Source organism: Podarcis vaucheri, assembly GCF_965113315.1.
Source record: "Podarcis vaucheri genome assembly, chromosome: 10".
Taxonomy (NCBI): domain Eukaryota; kingdom Metazoa; phylum Chordata; class Lepidosauria; order Squamata; family Lacertidae; genus Podarcis; species Podarcis vaucheri.
The window spans coordinates 28,839,664-28,865,572 of record NC_138748.1 but is presented as its reverse complement, the minus strand read 5'-3'; the positions used below and the strand labels follow the sequence as shown (position 1 = coordinate 28,865,572).

Genomic DNA, 25,909 nt, shown 5'->3' with positions numbered 1-25,909 from the left:
GAAATGGTCTGTATTTGTTTTATAAGTTGCCTGCTCTTGTGCTTATTATTTTTTCTTCCTTATGATTTGTGGAGGGCTGAAACTTGCACACCCACCGTTCATATCCAGCCTTGTACCTGTGCTTTTCCAGTCTTTTTCCTTTGTCCTTTTTCACCTGATACTGTTAGAGAGAAGCAGAAGCAGCAGCAGCAGTATGTCTTCCAACATGGTTCTGGAAGAGACAAACTCCTTTCATACATGGCTGCAACATAAATGCTTTCCCCACCCTGCCAAACTTTCAAAGTAGTGCACCGTGCAATCACCTCCTAGTGGTTTGGCTTCTCCTGAGGAAGATCCATCTTCTTCCTTTTATATTCTACTCACCATCAATATGGTTCATTAGTGAAGGGCTTGTTTTATTGCTTTGCATACCAGGTTCTGGCAATTTAATCACATTTGAAATGGTATCCAGTTTTGGATTAATTAGGTGCTTAAAAATAAAGCTATTTTTGCTCCTTCATTTACTGAAGAAAAAACAACGATACACGCATCTCATTTGCATTGCATTCTGCATCACTGTTGCTGTTCTCTGTATGTAAAGGAAACAGGCCTTGCTTGATCCTTGTAGTCTGTTCATTCAATTTTTAATTAACTTTTTATTTCCAGGTCTCAGTGGATTTCTGTTACAGTTAAGGAAACAATAAGCATTATCGCTGGGAGCTAATTGAACACCTAGAAGATTTGCTCTCAGTAATGAAATACTGTGTGGCAGTAGTGGCTACTTCGGCAAAGTATCAGGGCTTAGCTGTAGGCACCTGTTGGGGTGAAGCCTAGCACCAGGATAGAGTACACCAGGGGTCAGATCGGTATGTGTGTGAGGTATGTTTGTGTCTCGTGGTAGAACACCAGAGCCTGGAACACTGTTGTTGCCCTGGTGAACTTCTGGCATAAATAGAAAGGTTGTCTTCATGCTTTGTTGTTGTTGTTTAGTCGTTTAGTCGTGTCCAACTCTACGTGACCCCATGGACCAGAGCACGCCAGGCACTCCTGTCTTCCACTGCCTCTCGCAGTTTGGTCAAACTCATGCTGGTAGCTTCGAGAACACTATCCAACCATTTCGTCCTCTGTCGTCCCCTTCTCCTTGTGCCCTCCATCTTTCCCAACATCAGGGGCTTTTCCAGGGAGTCTTCTCTTTTCATGAGGTGGCCAAAGTATTGGAGTCTCAGCTTCAGGATCTGTCCTTCCAGTGAGCACTCAGGGCTGATTTCCTTCAGAATGGAGAGGTTTGATCTTCTTGCAGTCCATGGGACTCTCAAGAGTCTCCTCCAGCACCATAATTCAAAAGCATCAATTCTTCGGCGATCAGCCTTCTTTATGGTCCAGCTCTCACTTCCATACATCACTACTGGGAAAACCAGTAGTGTCCAGCCTGGGTGGATGAGAATGGTCTAGAACCTGGAAACACTTTACAGCCCCTGCAGAAGCTCCAAACTGCATTCCTTCACAAAGAACATTCATGCAGCAGAGCTAATGCTTCACCTGCCCGCCTGATTCCTGACACAAGAACATTTTAAAATCTTTTTTCACATTTGGCACGCCTGCCTATTACTTATGGATTTCTTCACAGTAGGTATTTTACAAAATAATGATTACCAGAATTAAATACCTTGTCACATTCTGACATACTGAATGCGGAAAATCAAATGCATATATACATTTTCAGCTTCCAATTCTGTCAGCTGAAGCTTCTGGCCATTGCTCTGGTGGAATACCAAGCAAGAGATCCAGGCGTATAGTGGTTGGTTTCAACTGTGTTTCTTGATGTATTAATTTTCCGACTCTTTAAGTAAAAAAAAAGAAAAAAGGAAAAAAGTGTGCCCCTATACTCCCTTAATGTCTAGTACTGCTATTACAAATATACATAGACCCTCAAAATACTTCTCATTTTAGAACTTTGCTTCAGTTCCAAATTTTGATATCAGGCCCTGATTCAGCAAACCCATTCTGCTAGTGCAGGGATGTCCAATCGGTTGATTGTGATCCACTGGTCGATCGCAGGGTGTTCCTGGTTGATCCCGATCAAGTGGGTCAACAACTTTGGTGAAGGCTCCCCCCAAAAAGCTCAACAACTTTGGTCAATCCAATGGGTAGATCATTGCCAGTGTTTTTATAGTGGGAGTAGATTGCAGTCTCTTGGGAGTTGGACATCCCTGTGCTAGAAGAACTCCCACAGAGGACTCCCACAAAGGAACCAAGTTTGCTCCAGATACTCCCATCCCGTGCATGACCCATGTCTTCTTCAAATACTCCCTGGAGAATCCCCATAACTGGGAGGAGGGGAGAGGGTTGTTCTGTTAGGCAAGCAAAAAATGCTTACCCTGGTGGAATTATTGTCTTAGCACTACACTGAATCCCACAGAGTTGTCAGCTATGGCCCTATAAAATTTGTATTTATCACTCTGCGATAAAATCATCTAGGGAACATTGGAGCTTTCCTCAACAAATAAAAGGTAAATATTGATAGAATGTGAAATCACCTTAGCTTGGTAGGTGTAAAATTATTATTTTAATAGACTTACCGTTTTTATTGGATGATTTGCTGAAGTGAGCTTCATTCAGCAGCAGCAGTTGTTCGAGCTGCATTTCTGCAGTTAGTCGGTGCTAAAGGGAAAAAACAAACAAATAAATAAAGGTTATTTGAACTACAGTGGTATCTCGGGTTAAGAACTTAATTTGTTCTGGAGGTCTGTTCTTAACCTGAAACTGTTCTTAACCTGAGGTACCACTTTAGCTAATGGGGCCTCTCACTGCCGCCTCGCCGCCATTGTGTGATTTCTGTTCTCATCCTGTTCTTAACCAGAGGTACTATTTCTGGGTTAGCGGAGTCTGTAACCTGAAGCATCTGTAACCCAAGGTACAAATGACAAATTTATATGACAAATATAATTTATATGACAAATTTGTATATGACAAATTTGAAACTGTATTTCTTAAAGAATTCCTGTACCACAACGCAACATCAGCTTTCAGAGTGGTTTGCAAATAAAATTATTTTTAAAGTATCGGTATAAGAATACAAATCAAAACTTCAAGAACAGCAGGTGGAAGCAGCATAAATCACATCTAAAACCTTCAAAGAGTTTTTGTTTTTTTAAAACCTTGGGTTAAAAAAAGAGGTCTTTATCTGACACTAAAAAAAGTTAGCAGCAGAGATGCCAGGTGAGGCTTAACTGCAGAGATAGGGCATTGCAACAAATGTCCGTTCCCTGACTCCCTTCCCTCCACCTCACCTCAGTTAGCAGCAGCGTTTGAAAGACTGGCAACAGTAGATGGGATGAGATCCAATGGAGGCTTAGCATGAGCAGATGGTGTGAGCAGATGGCATTTCCATTCAGGCAATGGAATGTCTGGTTTCAACCCCACCTGCAGCCCACTGTGCCACATTAAGCTCCTTCCTGACGGTCCCCTTACCTCCATTTTGAGAGCTTAATAGACCTCAGTGGGAAGGAGGAGACAGGAATGCTGTGTTCTGTAAATGGGATAATACTCAGCGTTTTTCCGGCTCCTAGCTATTGTGTCACCGATCAATTTAGACTTTTCTTTTTCTAGCCTTTTGCGATGAAATAATGATAAAGTATCACAAAAATCAAAATCTTTTAAAAATATACAGTGGTACCTTGGTTCTCAAACTTAATCGGTTCCGGAAGTCCGTTCCAAAACCAAAGCCTTCCAAAACCAAGGCGTGCTTTTCCAATAGAAAGTAATGCAAAACGGATTAATCCGTTCCAGACTTTTAAAAACAACCCCTAATAAAACAGCAATTTAACATGGATTTTACTATCTAACAAGACCATTGATCCATAAAATGAAAGCAATAATCAATGATGATAAAAATTAAAATTATTTTTTCCCCTTACCTGCACTGCTGATAGTTATTGTTTGGATGGGGGGCTTTTATCCATTTACACAGTCACACAATCAGTCAGTTAGTAGCTGAACTGAGTTCCACACAGTCACAAAAACAAATTCACCGAAAAAGCCTCAAAAACAAAAACGCAAAATAAATAGCAAAAACAAAAGCGCCGAACTTAATCCGTTCCGGAAATCTGTTTGACATCCGAAATGTTTGAAAACCAAAGCACAGCTTCTGATTGGTGCAGGTGCCCCAGAGACAATAGCTGACAATCTCATTGGATGTCTGGCTTCGGGAAAATGTTCAAAAACCTGAAAATTTACTTCCGAGTTTTCAGCGTTTGAGAACCAAAGCGTTTGAGTACCGAGGCATTTGAGAACCAAGGTACCACTATATAGTTAACTTACGCAACAGTTAAAATTGTGAGTTAAAAATATCTGCTGTTTCCCAAAGGTGTGGTGTGTATACTTTCTACCTGAAGGTACCATGACCTCCCTTTTCCACTATTCACCATGTAGCCCGATATCATGGGATATGATTTCATACTTGTTTACCAGGGTTTACGGAGCTTAGGGGAGGAACAGAAGTGCTGGTGGGGACATACGTCATGCTCTTCTGGGGATGCTTGTCCACCTTTGGTCCTCACAGCGCCGCCTGCTGATACTGTCTGCACACGCTTTCTGACAGCTGGTGCTTTACATTCAAGAATGTGTAAATTATACATTTTTAAAACAAAACTTTTCCTTAAAAAATAAGTTGATATCTCCACATTAGGTGCAAGAAATTAGTAAGCAGAGCTGGCTCCAATCTAAAACTACAGCAACGTTGAAATTAAACTGGAAATGGCAACCAAAGAACCACGATAGAAGCGGGTTTGCAAATGTGCTATTGAGAGTAGCTGTTTTAAATGCATTGTGAGCCACTAGCAGTTTAAAATGGGAGTCTTTGAGCGGCTGAATGGAATGTGATTGATCACTTCATTGATGATTTGCCCACAGACTCCCTGACAAGCTTGAGTGAAAAAGGGCAATTTATGTGCATAACAGATTGTTGACATTTTGCAGGTTTATGAAGCAGATAATTCAGGCCATGTATATTACACATTTGAAAGAAATGCTATGCTGTACATTCATTCCTTTCTTTCTCTGGTGTACTCGAGATGTTGTGGTAACAGCGATCAAATTATTAGCAATGCTTTAGAGCTTTCACAAATTCAAAAGCACAGTTCTCAATATTTTTTAACATCTGTCTGAAAAAAATTGGCTCCATTGCAGTTTCAAACTCTTCCCACACAGGCCCTTTTTCAGCAGATTTCAGGAAAATGTCATCATAAATTATTTTTGCTTTGGTATTTCATCCACTTCATGAGCATATAATATTTAGTGATTTATCCTACTTGGTTAATCTCCATAGCACTTTGCACACATTAAGGGCAAGAAATTTCCTCTTTAAATGTGTGTTTTTCTTTATTTGATCAAGACACCATGCAGAGTTTTCTATGGAAAGTGTGATATTACTACCATGGCTTTGCATATTTCCATGAATATTAGTGCTAGCACTGAGCAGGCACTTGAATACATATTCCAAAATTACTGTCTGCAAAATTAGGTAGTTCGTGGAAGAAACTGATGAGTTAAGAAGGAGAAAATGCCCGGCATTGTCTTTATTAAGATTATTTGCAGCTAGTTAGCACCACTTAATTAGATTGCTGATCTTCATCTCACTTAACATAAATGTCTCTCAAAGATCTCAAGGCCACTTCCACAGCATTCTTAAGGGCCAGTTCAGACATTAGACTCAAAACTAACCTACTCAGTATCATGGATTGTGTAAGTTTAGTATAGGTTGTTTGCCAAATATCCATTATCCCATTTTATCAGGAATCTCAGTCTTGGGTAGGCACAAGATAACTGAGCACAATCCTAGGCATGAGAACATGCACTAGAACATGGGTAGACAAACTAAGGCCCGGGGGCCGGATCCAACCCAATCGCCTTCTAAATCCAGCCTGTGAACGGTCTGGGAATCAGTGTGTTTTTACATGAGTAGAATGTTTGCTTTTATTTAAAATGCATCTCTGGGTTATTTGTGGGACATAGGAATTCGTTCATTCCCCCCCCAAAAAAAATATATAGTCCGGCCCCCCACAAGGTCTGAGGGACAGATGTTTCATTTAACCATAGGACAGACTGCATCTGGAGGTAGTGGACTGCTTTGTATATTCAATATTAACTTTTTAAGCAGAAGCTGAAGAAGCACCTATCAGAGTGAATGCAGGCTGCGCAGCTATCCCAGAAGCCAGAACAGCAAGAGGGATCACTGCTTTCACTGCGCAGCGATCCCTCTTGTTGTTCTGGCTTCTGAGATTCAGAATATTTTTTTTCTTGTTTTCCTCCTTCAAAAACTAGGTGCGTCTTATGGTCTGGTGCGTCTTGTAGAGCGAAAAATATGGTATATCGCATGCATACAGTACCTGAATACATGGTCAGTTGGAAAGAATGTATTCAGTGCTATTTTTCTAGAAAAAAGAGGTGCCAGAACTCACCATGAACACTTTCTTGTTCTCTTAGAATGGCAATGACACTCATCTGAAAGGTGCCAGAACTGAGTTCTGTTGAGTTCCGAATGAAAAAAAATCCCTGATTATATGTTATGGAGGGCAGTGAAGTAATAACTGAAGAAGGGACAACATAGAATAATTCACAAACATCCCATCCAGCACTGCCTGCTACTGTGGATGGGAAACATTGATGTGCTCATGTATGGACACACGCATAGAAAAATCAGATCAATATTACCAATCCAGACATAGCATTATTACAGCCAAAAACTGAAACTTTGAATTTCTGCAGTTTAATCAGCTTGAGTTGAGCAGAATATAAGATGGTATTGAGAGTGAAGTGTCAAATTTTGAACTCGAAAGAACAATTATTAGGAAGAATAAAAAGCGCTTGAAAGATAGAGTACCTGAAATCCCCCAAAGAACTAAAGCTTTCAGGAAATGCTGCAGAGTTTTGGAAAATATACTGCATTTTGAAAAGGTTGAAAGGTTATGGGAAAGATGAGTGTAAAGTAACTATGTTCCTGAATATTGCAGGAGTAGAAGCGGTTGGTGATTTTTAATGGCGTGAAGCTGTGTCACACTGAGAGAGCAGGGTATGATATACCGGTAGCTTACCACAAGTTTGAAGAGAAAAGTGAAACATTTGCTAGAGGGCAATTTCAAAAGAGGACTCTGAGGAAAGGTTTTTGTTATTTTTAATGAGCCAAAAGCAGAGGAACCAGAGCTGCAATATTGGGCAGCTAAAGGATTCCAATATAAGAAATCAGATTGTGTTTGGCATTGGAGATCTATAGCTGGCAATGTTGAGCATCACATTTGGTTCTTGAAAAGTCTTTGGGTAAGATATTATTCTATATAATATTAAGAAACTGGCTTTTCAAATCCGTGCATATACCTGGAAGAGAGGTAAAGGATTTGAGTGTGTTCTAAAATAAAATGTAGCCCTGTGTTGTGACTTAAAAGAGCATGTTTGCAAATAATTAATAACCTGGTCACCTATGGTGACCAGATAAGCCAGGCTTCCTCAACTTTGGCCCTCCAGATGTTTTTGGCTTACAACTCCCATGATCCCTAGCTAGCAGGACCAGTGGTCAGGGATGATGGGAATTGTAGTCTCAAAACATCTGGAGGGCCGAGATTGAGGAAGCCTGAGATAAGCCTCTTGCTTCTTCCTTCCAGCTTTAAAGAGCTACCATCTCTTTAAGCTGAGAAGGCTGTGCATCAGACTTTTTCCTTGGAAGGGGAAGAAACAACCCTGAGCCCCACCTCCCAAGCTTGTCTAACAAGGAAACTGGCAGAGGTTAACTTCTTACAGCCTTAAGGCCAAGCAAGACAATATGCCATTCATGCAACTAGAAATTACATGTGTAGCTTTATCAAAGTTAATAGGGAGTGTGGGGAGGGGACACTCAAGTGGGAAGTAGGGGGTTACCTACAGCCCCAATCTGATTTTGAGGGACCATATCTGCTACTGACATTGGAAGAAAAGGTTCTGTTGTCTAATACAGAAATAGATCACAGCAGAGGCAAAGGGTTAAATCTGTTCGAGAAAAAAAGTACACCAGAAACCTACCAGGATTAGAATTTTGAGCACTCCCTATAGACAAATCCTCCAGAAAAGTTTGCAGCATTAGCCTGAGATAGTGCTACAAAGAGAACGAGATTGTAAAGAGCTCCACAAAGGCTATTAAACGAATGATATTGACACGTATATATAATTATACGATTTGTTTCGTAATTTAGTTTTCCTAGTTAGATGCAATGGCCGTTAAGTCAGTTGTTCAAAGGAGAGTAGTTGGAATAGTAAGCTGTCCCTTTAAAGAATGGGTTTTTTATTTTAACACATGGAGAAATGATTCCAGCCAGTCCTTTGCCAGCTAGGCCTGAATAAGAAGGCCACACTGTTTCACAGCGGACAGTTATAGTGTACTGTACTTAGAATAAAACCAGTTTTATTTGATGACGGTCTCCAGGGTAATCCATCTCAGTTAAGCAGTTCATAGCAGATCACATTGCAACAGTTCTAGTTTCATATGGAGAGAGCAGCACACATACTTCTGTGTCAATTAACTTCGAATCATTAGAAGTGTAGAGTTAAAACAGTCCCTGAGGGTTGTCTAATCCAACCCCCTGCATTGAAAGAATATCAACTAAAGCATCCATGACAGAGCCAACCTCTGCTTAAAAACCTCCAAGGAAGGTAGAACATGGTACCTCTTACGGAAGTCTGTTCCCCTGTTGAACAGCTCTTACCATAAGAAAGTTCTTCCTAATTTTTAGTCAGAATCTCCTTTCTTGTAACTTGAACCTATTGCTTCAGGTCCTACCCTCTGGAGCAGGAGAAAACAAGCTTGCTCTACCTTCTGTGTGACAGCCCTTAAGATATTTGAAGATGGCTCTCATATCTCCTCTCAGTCTCCTCTTTCCCAGGCTAAACATACCCAACTCCCTCGTCTGTTCCTCACAAGGCTTGGTTTCCAGACCCATTATCATCTTGGTCTAGTCCAATCTCCTGCAATGCAGGATATATATTTTTTGCCCCGGGTGGGGCCCGAACCCACAACCCTCAGATTAAGAGTCTCATGCTCTTACCAACTGAGCTATCCCAGAGCTGCAACATGTGAAATATATTAATTTCACATATAGGCTCATGGAGTCTGAACTGGTGGAGGCTGGCCAGGAGCAAGACCTTGGGGTTGCAGTGGGTGCCTTGATAAAGATGTTAACCCAAGTATGAGGCAGCTGGTGGGGGGGGGAGAGAAGCAACTTCCATGCTAGGGAGGAGGTTTCTTCTTTTCCAATGCCTGCTGAAATCTTTTCTGTTTCATAGAATCACATTTCGTAGAATCAATGAAGCTGAATATTGGAAGATTCAGGGCGAACGAAAGAAAAGTGCTTCTTCACACAGTGCATAGTTAAATTATGGAATTCACTTAGAATCGTAGAATTCTAGAGTTGGGAGAGATCCCCAGGGGTCATCCCCTGTAATTCAGGGATCTCAGCTAAAGCATCCATGACTGAGGCAGTGATGGCAACCAACTTGTATGGCTTTGAAATAGTAAAGGTAAAGGGACCCCTGACCATTAGGTCCAGTCATGGCCGACTCTGGGGTTACGGCGCTCATCTCACTTTATTGGCCGAGGGAGCCGGTGTACAGCTTCCGGGTCATGTGGCCAGCATGACTAAGCTGCTTCTGGTGAACCAGAGCAGCACACAGAAACACCGTTTACCTTCCCGCTGGAGTGGTACCTATTTATCTACTTGCACTTTGATGTGCTTTCGAACTGCTAGGTTGGCAGAAGCTGGGACCGAGCAATGGGAGCTCACCCTGTCGTGGGGGTTCGAACCGCCGACCTTCTGATCGGCAAGTCCTAGGCTCTGTGGTTTAACCCACAGTGCCACCCGCATCCCGGCTTTAAAATAGTATTAGATAAATTCATGGAAGACGAGGCTGTCAATGGCTATTAACTGTGATGTCTGTACTCTGCCTCCATGGTCAAAGCCAGTATGCTTCTGAATTCTAGTTGCTGGAAACTGCAGGAGACGATAGTGTTGTTGTGCCCAGTCCTGCTCACATACTACCTATGGGCATCTGTTTGGCCACTGTGAGAAAAGGATGCTGGACTAAATGGGCAACTACTAGCCGGATCCAGAAGTGTTATTCTTCTGTTCATATCTTTCTACCAGCGGAAAATGCAATTGTAGGTAGATGCACAGAAAGCTTTTTTCTGTAGTCGCTGAGTTAAGGGAATTGCTGGCACAGCAGTTGCCTCTGAACAGCATAATGACTTGCTGGAAATTGTTTGTTTATCACAGGCTGTCTAATCTCTCAGCCAAAGGAAATTAAAAAAAAGAAATCTACTCGTGTAATGAATGCAGCTCAAGGAATGCATATACATAATAAACATTATTCCCACTGTAGTAGTAGATGTAGACACCTGCTGTATGAGCCCTCTGGAAGTGAGAGAGGTAAACTAACTATATATATATATATATATATATATATATATATATATATATATATGCTTTCGTAGATTTTCACGGGTACAGGAATGCAGGTTTTGGAGGTTTTGGTGTCTTCGGGTGTCTTCCCGTGTAAGAGTCGGGGTGTCTGGGCGACGTTTCGACGAGGTCTCACTCGTCATCTTCATGAAGATGACGAGTGAGACCTCGTCGAAACGTCGCCCAGACACCCCGACTCTTACACGGGAAGACACCCGAAGACACCAAAACCTGCATATATATATATATATATATATATATATATATATATATATATATAGTGTGTGTGTGTGTGTGTATGCTCCTCTAAATAAATATTATTACTGGACATTTATTTTGCTTAGGCAATTACTGTCACTAATCAGTATGTTCTAGTGCAGGGTTGAAAACCCTGTGGCCCTCCAGATGTTGTTAGGGAAGGGGTAGTACCTTTGGTGGGGAACACATTGTGCTCCCCCTGGGGTCCAACTTTGGTTCCCATCCTGCACTTAGCTGTCACCTGTGGCTCCTAGAAGCTGTCAGCATGTAACAGTGACCGTACCCTGGCAATGGCTTTGGCTGGCCAGCTAAACCAGGTCAGGGTAGCCGATGGGTCTCAAACCCTCAATGAATTAGGGAATTCTCCTGCATGCAAAGACAGACTTCAGCAGATTGAGTGGATGAGACCAATAGTGGGACCAATAGTCAAGAAGGCTGTTTCTGCACGAGCTACATAGGGAAGCGAGGGGCAGACAGGGCTCATCAACCTAGGAAGGTATCCCATCTAGGAGAAGGAAAACTCTGGCCCTAAACCTCCGCTGCCTTGTGGGATATATTTAGGAGAAGAAAAGGCTAAGGAGTAACCTCTACACAAATCCAGAGTCGAATCCCTAAGATGGTCCGACGGCACCTTGCACATCTCCTTCTGGCAACTACTGCAACCAAGCTGCTGCCACAGGTATTGCTCTGCTTTCCTTTGGACCACATCTGTGAGGTTGAGAGGGGGGGTCTTGTTGTATGGGCAGCCAGGACCTCCATACACCCTACCTAGGCTTGTACCCCAGCTGCTGCTAACCTCCAGAGGCACACTCCATCCTCTCTCGAGACTGACAGATACCAACAACAACAACGGCTTCCATCATTTCTCACCTTTGGCTGGGACAGAAGAAAGTCAGAGTCCATCAACATCTGAGGGTTCCCAGGTTCCCCATCCGTGTTCTAGTGACTAGATGGGTGTAGATCTAAGATACTTGGTTTCAAACTTCACCATTTTAAAGAGTCAGTGGCAACTTTGGAAAATTCATTCAGTTACTAATTCTTTTAAAAATGGGCATTAGTGATCCATCTAATCCAGCGGTTCGTAACCTGTGGGTCCCCAGATGTTGTTGGATTACAACTCCCATCATCCCTGAGCTCTGGCCTTGCTAGCTAGGGGTGATGGGAGTTGTAGTTCAACAACATCTGGGGACCCACAGGTTGAGAAAGGCTGAATCTAACTTCTGTTGATTTAAAAGTGATAAATAAGTAGTAGTGGTAGTAGCAGGGATAATGAACTGGAGCAGACCAAAGTCTGTCTGATTCAGCCTTCTGTTTCCAATATTTGCCAGCCAGGACCCTCTGCAACCTTGCAGGCAGATGCAGCTGGTGCAGGACGCAACAGCTGAGTTCCTGCATGGGATGGCAAGAGGAGATCATCTCACTTCAGTCTTCAAAATGCTGCTCTAGCTTGCCTGCAGGCTAATGGATCCAATTCATGATGTTGTTGTTGTTTAGTCGTTTAGTCGTGTCCGACTCTTCGTGACCCCATGGACCAGAGCACGCCAGGCACTTCTGTCTTCCACTGCCTCCCGCAGTTTGGTCAGACTCATGTTTGTAGCTTCAAAGACACTATCCAACCATCTCGTCCTCTGTTGTCTCCTTCTCCTTGTGCCCTCCATCTTTCCCAACATAAGGGTCTTTTCCAGGGAGTCTTCTCTTCTCATGAGGTGGCCAAAGTATTGGAGCCTCAGCTTCAGGATCTGTCCTTCCAGTGAGCACTCAGGGCTGATTTCCTTAAGAATGGATAGGTTTGATCTTCTTGCAGTCCATGGGACTCTCAAGAGTCTCCTCCAGCACCAATTCATGGTGTTAGGTAAAGGTAAAGGGACCCCTGACCATTAGGTCCAGTCATGACCGACTCTGGGGCTGCGGCGCTTATCTCGCTTTATTGGCCAAGGGAGCCGGCGTACAACTTCCGGGTCATGTGGCCAGCATGACTAAGCCGCTTCTGGCAAACCAGAGCAGCGCACGGAAACGCCGTTTACCTTCTCGCCGGAGCGGTACCTATTTATCTACTTGCACTTTGACGTGCTTTCGAACTGCTAAGTTGGCAGGAGCAGGGACCGAGCAACGGGAGCTCACCCCTTCGCGGGGATTTGAACCGCCGACCTTCTGATCGGCAAGCCCTAGGCTCTGTGGAGTAACCCACAGTGCCACCCGCATCCCAATTCATGGTGTTGTTGGTGTACTAATCTCTGAATGACTTTGGGCCCAAGGAGCACCTCCCCTAATACCATCCAGCCCAAGTGTTGGAACCCGTGGGAAATGTCCTTCTTATACCAAGGGTTGTTTGTAAGGTGGTGACGTGAGACCGTGCACACTCTGCCTGAGTGGGATATGGTATAGGAAGCATGGTTATGAGAAGGGGGAAATGCTATATTAACCTTCGTGGAGCTTTTTATCTGGGGCGTGATTTTAAATAATTCTCACCAAGCCGCATTTCTGTTTTGCATAAAAATGAATGGCCTTCCCACTTTGAAGTAATTTCCAAAAGCAAAGCCTATATGTAACAAGTGATAAATACTGAAATCAGTAAATGGAAATGAAACCTCAAGTGGGCCAGTCAAAAGAATTTTTATTATTATTAAACTACTGCTTTTTTTTTTTTTGCCGCATCTTGGGATGTTACCCAAGATAACTTTGGTCTTTGATAGCCTTATTCACTTATTTTTAAAGCATGTAAATATGCATATGGTTAAAACTAATTGGTTCTTCAGGTTCAAAGAAAAAAAATGCAAATATCTTTATTTGATGGTATGTTAAGAGCTACTTGAGAACCAGAATGGAATCTAATTTTCTGTTCTTTTTACTGCTTATTGAGGAAGTGGTCTAAACACTATTCAGTTCCTCAGACAATGTATTGATCCTTGGTATTCTGTGGCAGCGTTAGGGTGCCTCAGTGCTACCTCCCCGGTATAGCATTGTCCAGCCATTCTGAGATTGGACTTAAATAGCTTTTAAAAAATAGATCCTTCAGAATTTAAAGGGATGTGGTCCCAGTGGCGGAGCTTCATGCTCCAGCACGGGGGGTGGAGAGCAGGAAGGGGCAGGGCTGACACACGTCCCGGGAGTGTGGCAGGCATCCTGGGGGCATAGCACATCGCCTGTGGGGGTGTGGTGCCCAGCGCGGGCGGGGGGGCAGCCGCGATGGCACCCTACCTCTTCCTCTGCCACTGTATGGTCCTATCCGCAGGGCAGACTGTTAGTTTCTGTTTTGCCACTGAGCAGCTGCATAGAGTCACAAGGCTCTGTTTACATTCCAGAGACAGTCCAGACTGTTGGAAGTCTCACGGGAGACAGGATGTGACGTTAGTGGTTTCCTGATTCCTTTGTTCCTTGGTTGTTCAGTTGCTCTCTGCTCTCACAGGGAGAGGATGTATATTTCTTTGCTGTCTGCGTAGTAAGAAATAAAGCATAGCGATGTAGCCATAAATCTCATCACTTCTGCATGCTGTTTTGGATTCTCTGCTGAATGGGGAAACGTGCCTTGGAGCCTCATCAAAGGCTCAGGTTGTTAATTATTCGTTGGAAGGGCGATTCCGGAATATGAGCTTTATCAGCTTGGCCGAGCGGAGATCCTGACATAGACACACACCCAAATTTAAAGAAGAGTTCCCTTATTGTTACTGAAACATAGCTGCTGTACAAGTATATTATCCTGCTTCAGTAACTGAATAAAAGAGCAAGATTTTAAAATGAAAGGTCAGGGGCCTGCGAGTAATGTAACATAAAAGTTTACACAATCTGCAATATATATGTTTCTTTTTCACGTACATCTCTGAGGACTGCAAGCCAAACTGCACACTACTCATGCCACTGGACCTGAGGCCACTTAAAACTAGAAAGCCACTTAAGGATGGGGCACTTAAGAATGTATTATCTTTAACCCTTGCCCTGCCCACTGTTTTCCTTTAAAAAAAAACCTCCCCTAAACTGTTTCCCAGCTACTGGGCTTCCAGCTGATCTGAACCACGGGTCCCTGGCAGCAAGTCCCACTGGCATACACAATTCCACAGCCAATGTTAACAGCGGGCTAACAAGTCCAAAGTCCAGCCAGGCCAGGTTCCCACTTCAGCAACTGATCTAGAATCCAGGGCACCTAGAGATCAGTCCCACACAAGCCACATCTCCAAAGAGCTCCCTGGACCATCCAAGCCATGGTCCAACCAACATGGGAAGTTGAGCAGACCCAGCACCTCAGCTCGGTTTCCCTTTTGTACTTTGCATGCAGATTGCAGCATCTGGACTTGATGAGGCAGGTGGCCCTCACCTGTGCTCAGCCTACTTCAGCTGAGGAATCACACACCTCCTCCCAGAGCTAGCGAGCCCCACCTGGCCAACTAGGAAGCTGGGCTGTGGGCCCGTCTTCCTCAGCCTCCTAGAGTGTTCCTCCTGCTGCTCCTTACGCCTCAGAGCCTGCCATGTTCAGGGAGACAGGGGTTCCTCTGGTGATGGGTCCTGCTGCTCTGGTTCCTGTGCACTGACCCCCCCATCCTTTCACCATCATTGGTCACCCTGTGAGTATTTTCTACACCAACCTCTCCTTCTCCAGCCTCAGCTTGCCCTGGTGTGTCCCAGTCATGGCTATACTCCTCTGCTCCTCCACACTGTCCTGCCAGTTCAGGACATCAGTACCATCTCATCTCCAGAACTCAGACATTTGCATTAACTCACAGATTGGTTTTACATTAGATACAAACAAGGTCATCATGGGGAAAATCCCATTGTTGATCAGTTTGGGTTACTACAAGGAATACAAGGCTTCCTACCTTTACATTTATTGCTTTACACTCATTATTTTGAAAGATTAACAGCATGTCAAATGCTACTGAAGTGAGCATTTGATGGAAATAGGGTGGTTTCCTAATTCTAGCCCCATTAAATAAAATAAGTCTTTTTCTCTTTTACTGCAAAGCAGCAGAATAATCCTTTGGGGGAATCAGATGAAATATATGGCACACCTTGAATCTGAAATTGTCATTATTTTCTGTGTTTCAGATGAGAGTCCATACACTAAATCTGCAAACCAGACAAAACCACCCGAAGGATCATTGGCTGTAAGGAGGCAGAGTATCCCAGGTATACTGCTATTTTCCAGTTTCAAGTAATTCTCAGATCACTCTTGGGAAGGCAATTCTTTGAATTAATTAAGTGTTCTGCTCTTCTTGTGAAGAGCACTTTGAATTAGTTACAAGTGTAGTTTCTGCTCCTAATTGCCTAGGTTATGCACTGTTCTGAGGGTGGCTTTGGACTGACAAGCAGTGACAAGGGAAGCACAAATGATTCATGTGTTCTCTCTTCTGCGTTACGTATTAAGCAAATATCCCCTGCAGTGAGATATGTGAGACTGTGTGCAGCTCACGTACATCACCAAGGGGGTGTTGAGTGAGTCTCTACTTTATATGTTACACAGGAATTATATATCTCACACACACAATTATTATTGTCCCATAGTTTGAAGTATTACACACCATCTTACTTTCACCAGGAAACATGTTTTATAGCCTTGTTGGTGCTATCTTCAATTGATTGTCTAGTAGTTGATACCCTTACAACTTCTCATGTTCATTCTGGGCAAATTTAGAAGATGGTGCTTTGCCTATAAATGCATGAATTCCAGTTGATTATGCTCACTTCTTATTATCCTCCTGAATAATCACCAAGGCTTGGCAAGACATTCAGGTAAATGACCCAGACAACATGCAAACTCCCATCTTCCTTGTAGTCATGCTTCAGGACAGCCACTTCATGTGTCCTTGTTAGCGTATTCCAGGTGACACAGCATTTGTGCCATTTAAATCATGCTACTGAGAGTTGTCATACGTCAGTGGTAATGGTAGTGACTGTGTTACACAGCTCTAGAGAGTTGAAGGCATAGGCATCAGGTCCATCAAGACAGACAGACAGACACCTGTAAGTAAAGTTATATGGTAGCAGCATATTTGGAGCACGGCTTCTAAATTGCTCAGCATTTCATTAGTAGCTCACTCAGTGTCTTTCGAGTGACTGTCATCGGTAGATAACTCCCACCACTGAGAGATACAACACATGATCTTATCACTGTCTTAACCTCTTGTCACTCTTATGCTTTGAAGTGCAGGGCTCTTTTATGAGGAATAAGAGACCTTTGATCCAAAACACGGAGACTCCTCTGTCAACTCACAGTGTCACTGCTGTTCACATCTCTCACTGTTACAGCATTGATGTAGCTTCGGTCTAGAGTAACGAAAATAATGAGCATTCACCCCTTCAGCATCAAACACATGTGAGAGGGTATTATTGCAGATCCGCTGGAGGTTTTTAGGGGAGGGAAGGTGATGCTTGTGTGACTAAGGCAGGCAGAAAACGAATGCTGCTTTCCATAAAGCTGTTTATGTACGCTGTCCAGAAATGTTACACTGTAAAGAAAGCCTGTGATTTTATAACTCTATAGTGTTGTGACATTTTTAGCCGAATTCTTCCCGCTTCCAGGAAGCTTTCTGCAAAAGCATGTGTTTCTTTATCAGTTTATTATTACCTCTGATTTTGATAAACACTGAAGCATCCTAAGAAAACAGAAGGTATTTAGAGAAGCAGATATTTATCCTGATATTCTAGCCTTAGCCAAACAGAGCAACATCCCTTTGTATTTGACCCAGATCTGCAGATACTTGGAGAGATGAATTGGAGATGACAAGGAGGCTGAATAGTGCATAGCAACCATCCCTTGCTGTCAGTGGTTGTTGGCAGCCTATCCACATGTGCTTTGATTTCCCCCGAAAGAGACATCCACTTCTATGGGTATTATCCTTCAGTGGATATTCCCTGCAAACATAGGAAGCTGCCTTGCACCAAGTCAGATTATTGATTCATCAAGATCACTATTGCCTGAGCTCAGAATTGCAGTGATTGGCTCTCCAAGAACTTCCCAGCCTGCTCTGGAGTCGCCAGGGATTGAATCTGGGTGTGCATTGGTGGGACATGCTTTTCCTTCAGAATTAATAGCTGAAATATTTTAGTAGAGATGCTTAGGGCCTTGTAGCAATAATCAGTTTTAATGTTGATTAGTAATAACAGCAACTTAGCATGTGTTTGAAAGTGCTGCGTATGTGTTCAGTTGCAATTCTTGCAACTGTCCTGCATATTACAAATGGGTTGAATTCAAGATGAGGCAGGTATGCTTGCCTAAGGATACCTGGCCACTTAATGGTGGAGGTGGGATTCAAACTGGGGGATTCCTGATTTGCAGTTCAGTAGCCACTATGCTACACCAGCATACATATGTGTGTGTATAAACGTGCATGTATGCTTATAGGCACAACAGCTACTGAGCTGCCATAGTACTGAAGAATAGGTCATGCCATATAGCAGGCACAGGCAAACTCGGCCCTCCAGATGTTTTGGGACTACAACTCCCATCATCCCTAGATAACAGGACCAGTGGTCAGGGATGATGGGAGTTGTAATCCCAAGACATCTAGAGGGCCCAGGTTGCCTATGCCTGCCATATAGATCACACCTCCCTGGACCCATTGCCCAACCACATGCCTTGCATTGGACCAGCAAAACTGGCTAGAGTTGGGACCTAAGCGACAAATGTTTGATCGGACTGTTAGAGGGCACAAATCTTAAACTGAAGAGAGGAAAAACTACCTCCAAAACTGATAGTCTCCTGCTGAAAAATGTCAAATTATCTAAGAACTATAAGATCTAATTATAGATTAGAGACATGAAAACTCTAGTCCAACTCTGCGTTCAGGCTGGATTTTCTTTTTTATGGCTGAACAGTCCTAACACATGAATAATAATGATATTTAACATTTCATAGTGCTTTCAAGTTTTTGAAGCACTTCACATGCATTAACTAGCTGCAGCTCTTACAGCCATGATGTAAGGTAAGTCAATATTTTCTCCCCACCCCATTTTGCAGTTGTGGGAGGGAGGCTTCCCTAAGGCCACCATAGGCAAGATTTTAGCTACTATGCTATTACATTAGCACTCAAAGCCTAGATCATTTGATTAGGTTGCACAGAAAGCCAATACATGCCAGAGAGCCTAGCAATTCAGCATGTATAGTGCTTCCACCCTTACTTCAAATATTATGTGTCACCACATGTAAAAGAGAGAACGTGTTGTGTCTCCTTCCGTCAGCACAAGGATTTCTGCTTGCACAATGAAACTTCACCCACTCTCTTCCCCGGGCATCTCATAAATCTTTTCTGGGTTTTCCCTTCCAACACTCTGGAGAAGATTTGGGGAGGGCACAGGGGAGCAAGGGACAGTTCCATTGTGGAAGCAAAAAAATCCTTGTGCTAATCAGACAACTGCATTGGATACAGCCCAATAAAAACAAGATGAGGAAAAGTGTATCCAAAATTATGAGGGAGATGGTGTATCTTCCGTAAGTAGAATACTTAAGAAATGGTTACAGGGTACATGAAACTTTTGCAACATTCAAAGAGTGATCCTGTACAATGATCCTACAGGGCAAGGGGACAAGCCACCACTATGCTGGTGAGATGGCTGCTATACAGTGGATTCACTCAGCCCTGGAGGGGGAAACACTACAGATAGGAAACTATCCAAAATAGTGGGGAACCAGTAAAATTTCAGGCATCCCATGAAACTGAATGGTTTGCAGGACAGACAAACAACTTCACAGAGTATGTCATCCAATTGTGGAATTCATTGCAGATGGCTGTTGCAGTTGCTCGAGAGTAACCAGGCAGGACTCCAACCTATCTTTTACAGGCTTTATTTTGGTGCAAACTATTTACAGTGAAGAGTGTCATAAGTTCATGTCTGGCTCAATCGCTAGCAGAATCTGGGAGTGGTCTTTTTTTGTACCTCCCCCAACATAAAAGTTTTGTTACCCCCAACCGTCTCCGCCCCTCTCTGCGCCTCAGACTACTGCACAGGATGGGCGATGGCAAGGGCGTGCTTCCCTCCTCTCCGGCTTGCTTAGGCCCGGTGTTAAGGCTCTTCCTAGCATCCTCTGGTCCTTGCACCTCTTCTCCACTGGAGGTGGGGCTTTCCTCTTCCCCGGAAGAGGAACAGCTTCGCAAGATTTTCGGAAGCTCCCTGTAACACAACTGCCCTTCTATTTCTCGCCTCTGAGCCTATGGCAGTTCCCTGACAATTGCCATAAGCTGTTGTAATGCGTTATAGCTTTTTTAAAAAGAATAAAATGATATGTTGGTGTTGGATCAGTCTGACAGTGACTATTATAAACGATAACTGAAATAAAACCTGCATATATAGTGGATTTTTCATTGTTCAAATTGCTAGTCCAAACTAAATGTGTAGCTTGCTGGAGTCTTCTTGCCAGTGGTAAGTTTTTTGCCTGGCAAAATGATGTCTAGTGTACTTAAAAACTGTAACTGTAGAACAGGCAGAGTTTTTCTGGACCTTTCAGAGACACTGCAGCAGCAGATTTCCTCTGTTCGCTTTGGGATCAGGCTAGGTGACCCTTAAAGTGATTTCCATTTCAGTGATTCGTATACTGAATTTTGAAACGATGAACACAAATTATCATGGCAACAACTAGGTACAATTTTATAACGCAGCTATGTGTGAAAACGAGTGCCTCTTTCAATATTATTTATAAACAGATTGTTCTGTGGATGATCTCTCTAGTTTTTCCTTGAAATAGCTTTCTATTTCTCTGGGTTTTTCTTTACTGTGCACTACTTCTATAAGTTAAGGCAAGCGTTGTGAAGTAGGTTAAAGGAGTACTGCATTCCTCCCTCTCACGAAACAAGGGGAAATGGCTAGGACTTCTGTAGAAAGGTTATAGGTCTTTTGACAATTTAAGCCATGGGTTCTCATAGGACAGGGGTGTCCAGATTCCAAGAGACTGCGATCTACTCCCACTAAAACAAAACTGGCAGTTGTTGAGCTTTTTGGGGTGGTGGAAGACCCAAGGTTGTTGATCTTTCTTTGGGGGGAAGAGTCAAAGTTGTTGAGCTTTTGGTTTCTTGGGGTTGATCACTAAGGATAACGCGATCGTGATCAACCTGTTGGACATCCCTGTCGTAGGAGATTACCACAGGACCCTTCTTGGTAGTTCCACCGACCTCATGAGTCCTGGGGGTGGCAGCCCGTGAGAAGGCATTCTCTGTGGCAGCCCCTAAGTTTTGGAATTTCATTGCCACAGAATTGTGTCTAGTACCTTCATTGCACAGGTTTCATCATATGCTGAAGAGAAGAATCATTTGCTTTTGCCTTTAACACATGAGATACAACAACAACAATTTATTACTTATACCCCACCCATTGGACTGGTTTGCCCCAGTCACTGTGAGTGGCTTCCAACAGACAGACAGACAGATAGATAGACGATAGATAGATGATAGATAGATGATAGATAGATGATAGATAGATGATAGATAGATGATAGATAGATAGACGATAGATAGATAGATGATAGATAGATAGATAGATAGATAGATAGATAGATAGATAGATGATAGATAGATATAGATATAGATCAATAATGACAACAGGAGTGTGTGTGTGTGTGTGTGTGTGTGTGTGTGTGTGTGTGAGAGAGAGAGAGAGAGAGAGAGAGAGAGAGAATTTATATACCGTGGTACCTCGGGTTAAGTACTTAATTCGTTCCGGAGGTCCGTTCTTAACCTGAAACTGTACTTAATGTTAAGTTGTGGGCGAACATATCAGACGACACAGCGATTCTTCCAAAGCAGCTCTTTACTGTAAGCTGGAACAGGAGTGAACTGAGGAGCTCAGTCAGCCTGCTTATATAAAGGTCCAAAACAATGTAACTGTTGCCATTTTCTAAAACTATCCAATCACTGAACGTCACTTTCGATCCTTCATTTGCATACAAACTATCCAATCACTGAACGTCACTTTCGATCCTTCATTTGCATAACTATCTACAGTATCCCCCTGCTGGCCCAGGGTGAGAACTTCAGTACATAACACTTAACCTGAAGCACCACCTTAGCTAATGGGGCCTCCTGCTGCAGCCGCGCCGCCGGAGCACAATTTCTGTTCTCATCCTGAAGCAAAGTTCTTAACCCGAGGTACTATTTCTGAGTTAGCGGAGTCTGTAACCTGAAGCGTATGTAAACTGAGGTACCACTGTATATGGACCTACCCTTTTGTTCTGATTGCAATTTTTAAAAAAACTGATTTTAGTACTGTATTTTTATACTGTTGTAACTTGCCCCGGGACCTTATGGAAAAAGGCAGCTGAGAAATAAAATAAAACCATCTTCCCACATAGGACCAGGGAAATGAAGAGTGAAATGGAGCTGCATTGATAGCACTAGCAGTGCTTGAATCATTTCACAGGCTACGTGTTAATTCCACTCTTCTTTTAGTCAGTTTGCAGGGGGAGTGCAAAGAATGGGGTATCGACTCTCCTGTAGTGCTCTTTTTATTTTTATTGTTTTAAACAGCTAGTGTGTGATTCATGCCATGAGGATACCTGTCACTTTCATCCTGTTATCTCGCTGTGCAAAGTCAACAAATGATTGATTCTTTCATAGGGATATTCAGATTTAATGAAAGTAAAGGCAGTTAATTAAAATTACGTACAGGTTGGTTATACCCAAATTACAGTTTAAACTTTTGTCAGGCTTATCCCCTCTCTGAGCATCGTTTATCATTGTAAAACTGAATTACTGTTTAGCCCTATCATTTAATTTAATGCCAAAATTAATTCTGTGATTAAAGTATATGCCTTGAGAATACTCTACAGAACAAGAACTGAGAAATTCCCTGCTGTATGTTGTGTGTCATAGTCAATATTATAGTAATTAATGCACCCTGGCACCATGTGGCAGATTATTTGGGTCAGAAAATTTTGGTCTGTGTTCAAAACAGCTTACTTCTGTTCAGATTAGTACTGGGGTGCATGCTTAAAAATGCCTTACTGTACTTGAATTAGAAAAGATTTAGGGAAATGCCTAAGTACATTCTGAATCTAATCCTCTATGTCTGAATTGAGCAGAGAAAACTGCTGACACCATAAATAAACAGGGCATGCCATTGCAAATATATATATACATATATATAATGTATATATATGTGTATATATATATATATATATATATATATATATATATATATATATAAATATATATATATATACACATATATATACATATATATAAATATATACATATATATAATATATATACATATATATAATGTATGTATGTATGTATGTATTTATCATGGCAGATTTATGATAATTTGAAGTTTGATTGCTTAAATTATGGAAAGAAAAATGGTAGAAGGCACTTTACGCACACGGTTGTTTTGATAGGTGAGGAAATTATTGATGTAAAGATGGTGATAAATAACTTTCCTGCTGGCTGCTCTAAGAGTCTTATCCAGTTCACAGGACCTACCCCATGTAATCTGGCTTCACTCTGGGGACCTTGCCAAAGGAAAACCTTTTTTAGCCTACCTCTCCTGCCCTGGGCGACATACAGTAATGGAACTGCAATAGCTTTTGCTCTGCCTGGTCTATTTATCTGCAGCTCCATCTGCTCCCATTTAGCTTACTACTGTCCTACTTATTGGAGGAAAATGCTAAAATACAGAACCGGATTCAATGGCGTACAGGAAGAGTGAGCAAATATTAATGGGAAAGGGGTTTCTATGCTAGAGTGGGTAAAATGTTCATGAATATTCTAGCTGCTGTGGGGAAAGCTCAGATACAGAGCTTCTCCCTAAATGCATGTTCACTACTTGATTACCACAGCTTCAAATTTTGACTTGCTAGTATATAGCAACCAACATAGAAACACTGCATTCGCATCACTGAGCTTCGCTTCAGATACAGTGCTTTTCAGTTGTGCAAACGCCCATCTTCACCTGTGACTTCATCAATGAAGGATGAAACATAGAGTTGTCTTTAATGCATGTGAGCCCTAGTGCAGATGTCCACACTAGCAGAAGCTAGCTGGAACTGGAGGAAAAGCCTCAGACGTGGCTATGCTGAAGGTCTCTATTTAATGTTCTTCATCACTCAGATAAGGTCATGATCCCATTATAGCAGTGACTTGGTCAGTGACGGATAAAGATCTGAGCCATGGAGGCCTCAATCGCCCCGCTTCTAGGCCAGAAGTCTGAAGTATCTTTCTCTGAGAGCCAGTGTGGTGTAGTGGTTAAGAGCGGTAGTCACGTAATCTGGGAAACCGGGTTCGCGTCTCTGCTCCTCCACATGCAGCTGCTGGGTGACCTTGGGCCAGTCACACTTCTGTGAAGTCTCTCAGCCCCACTCACCTCACAGAGTGTTTGTTGTGGGGGAGGAAGGGAAAGGAGAATGTTAGCCGCTTTTAGACTCCTGAAGGGGAGTGAAAGGCGGGATATCAAATCCAAACTCTTCTTCTTCTTCTTCTTCTTCTTCTCTGACCATCCCTGTTTCCTAATTCCAGTTATTACAACCTTTAACAGGATACAGTCTCTTCCCAATTGCCCCCATTCCTTGCTATTCTCTCCAGATCACAGATGAACCACAATCTCGTTACAATTCTCTGCGCACTGGACCATACTACTTATTTCATGCATGCAAGTCTCCCTCACTCAGCAATTTCAGAATTTTATATTGAATGATACAGAGGCATTTATGAGCCCATCTTTAGACGCTGTCATTTCCAACAAAACTGGTGTGTCCATGGGCAATAATTTCCATGGGGCTGTAACTGATGCAACGTCATTCATTTCTTACATGCTTGACCTCATTATTTCCCCCACACGATCTCAAAGATGCCTCAGACACTGTGGTTGTAAGGAAAGTGTGAAAAGTTGTATCAAATAGGTCAGAGGCTTTATTGGCTCAACTTTTATAGATAGGTCACATTTATTTAAGTTATAACTCATGAAAAGCAAACAAGAAACATATAAAGCAAGGTGACAATGCAATATAAAACAAAGAGTAACAAGGACATCAATTTACATGATGGCTATAGCAAGGAAACTTGGTTGACATTTTATAGCAACCTAGAAGAAAATTGCTACTTTCTTAGTAATCTTCTATTTGCTATTGTTAGCAAACAGATTATCAAGTTTTTATGGATGTGGCCAATGGATTTGACCCTCCAGTAATTGGGCAAGCAACTTAACAGTGCTTCTTCAGGGATAGCCCAGTGAGATATATAAATGTTGTAAATATTTAACAACATGGGCTCCACAAGTAGATAGAAAAGTTGTTATGAAAGCATCCATCTAAAACAGAGGATGGTGTCAGTAGTGACCTCAAAGTGTAAAAACCTTTCCTTGGGAGAAATTTGCAAAGGTCAGGAAGATAGGATTCATTCACAATTCAGTTTTAATCTAGCATCCTACTGTGCCGCAAGATTGGCTACTAATGTCAAATCACAGAGTGCAATTAATCACACAGCTTAGATTTAAATTCCTGTTGTGCTCTATTGGCTCTAATGCCTTGAAAATATTGCAGGAAAAATTATACTCGTATATCACATGATCAACTTTATCAGTCCGAGTCTATTTAGTCACATAAAAATGTTCTAGAAAACAATTGTTCTGATATTGGGCAATGTATCATCATCTTCTAAAAACTGAGATTTATGCAGCAATGTAATACCCATCTTCCTGGGAGAAAGAACCATTGAATGCAGTGATCTTTACTTCTGAGCACACATAAGATTGTGCTGCTGAGTCAGAACTTAAATAGGTCCTGGTGCACTTTTCTTTTAACAGGTAAAGTAGTTTTGTGAGGCAGAATAGAAAGATAGCTAATGAACTAGAAAGTGGGAATGTTGACCTATTATTGAGAATTGTTAGTAGTTTTTTGAAAGCATGGTATTCTGAAAAAAAGGAAACTAAGTCTAAGCTTATTACACCTAACTTGCTTTGTTTAAAATATCAGGGATTGCTAACCTATGACCCTGGGACATGGGTGGCACTGTGGGTTAAACCACAGAGCCTAGGACTTGCCGATCAGAAGGTTGGTGATTCGAATCCCCATGACAGGGTGAGCTCCCGTTGCTCCGTCCCTGCTCCTGCCAACCTAGCAGTTCGAAAGCACATCAATGTGCAAGTAGACACATAGGTACTGCTCTGGTGGGAAGGTAAACGGTGTTTCTGTGCGCTGCTCTGGTTCGCCAGAGCAGCTTAGTCATGCTGGCCACATGACCCGGAAGCTGTATGCCGACTCCCTCGGCCAATAAAGTGAG

The 25,909-nt window shown here is 42.5% G+C and overlaps 1 protein-coding gene across 18 annotated transcripts in view; it reads left to right on the top strand.

Annotated features, from left to right (window-relative positions):
• The window catches only part of GRIP1 (glutamate receptor interacting protein 1), a 331,858-nt gene that overhangs the window by 220,742 nt on the left and 85,207 nt on the right, over positions 1-25,909 (top strand). For 17 of the 18 annotated variants that reach the window (XM_082239511.1, XM_082239507.1, XM_082239515.1 and 14 more), the window contains exon 2: positions 15,753-15,833. The exons of the other annotated variant lie outside the window; for it this stretch is intronic. In XM_082239511.1, the coding sequence (XP_082095637.1) occupies positions 15,753-15,833 (81 nt within the window). The remainder of the gene's footprint in view (positions 1-15,752; positions 15,834-25,909) is intronic. 18 annotated transcript variants of the gene reach the window in all.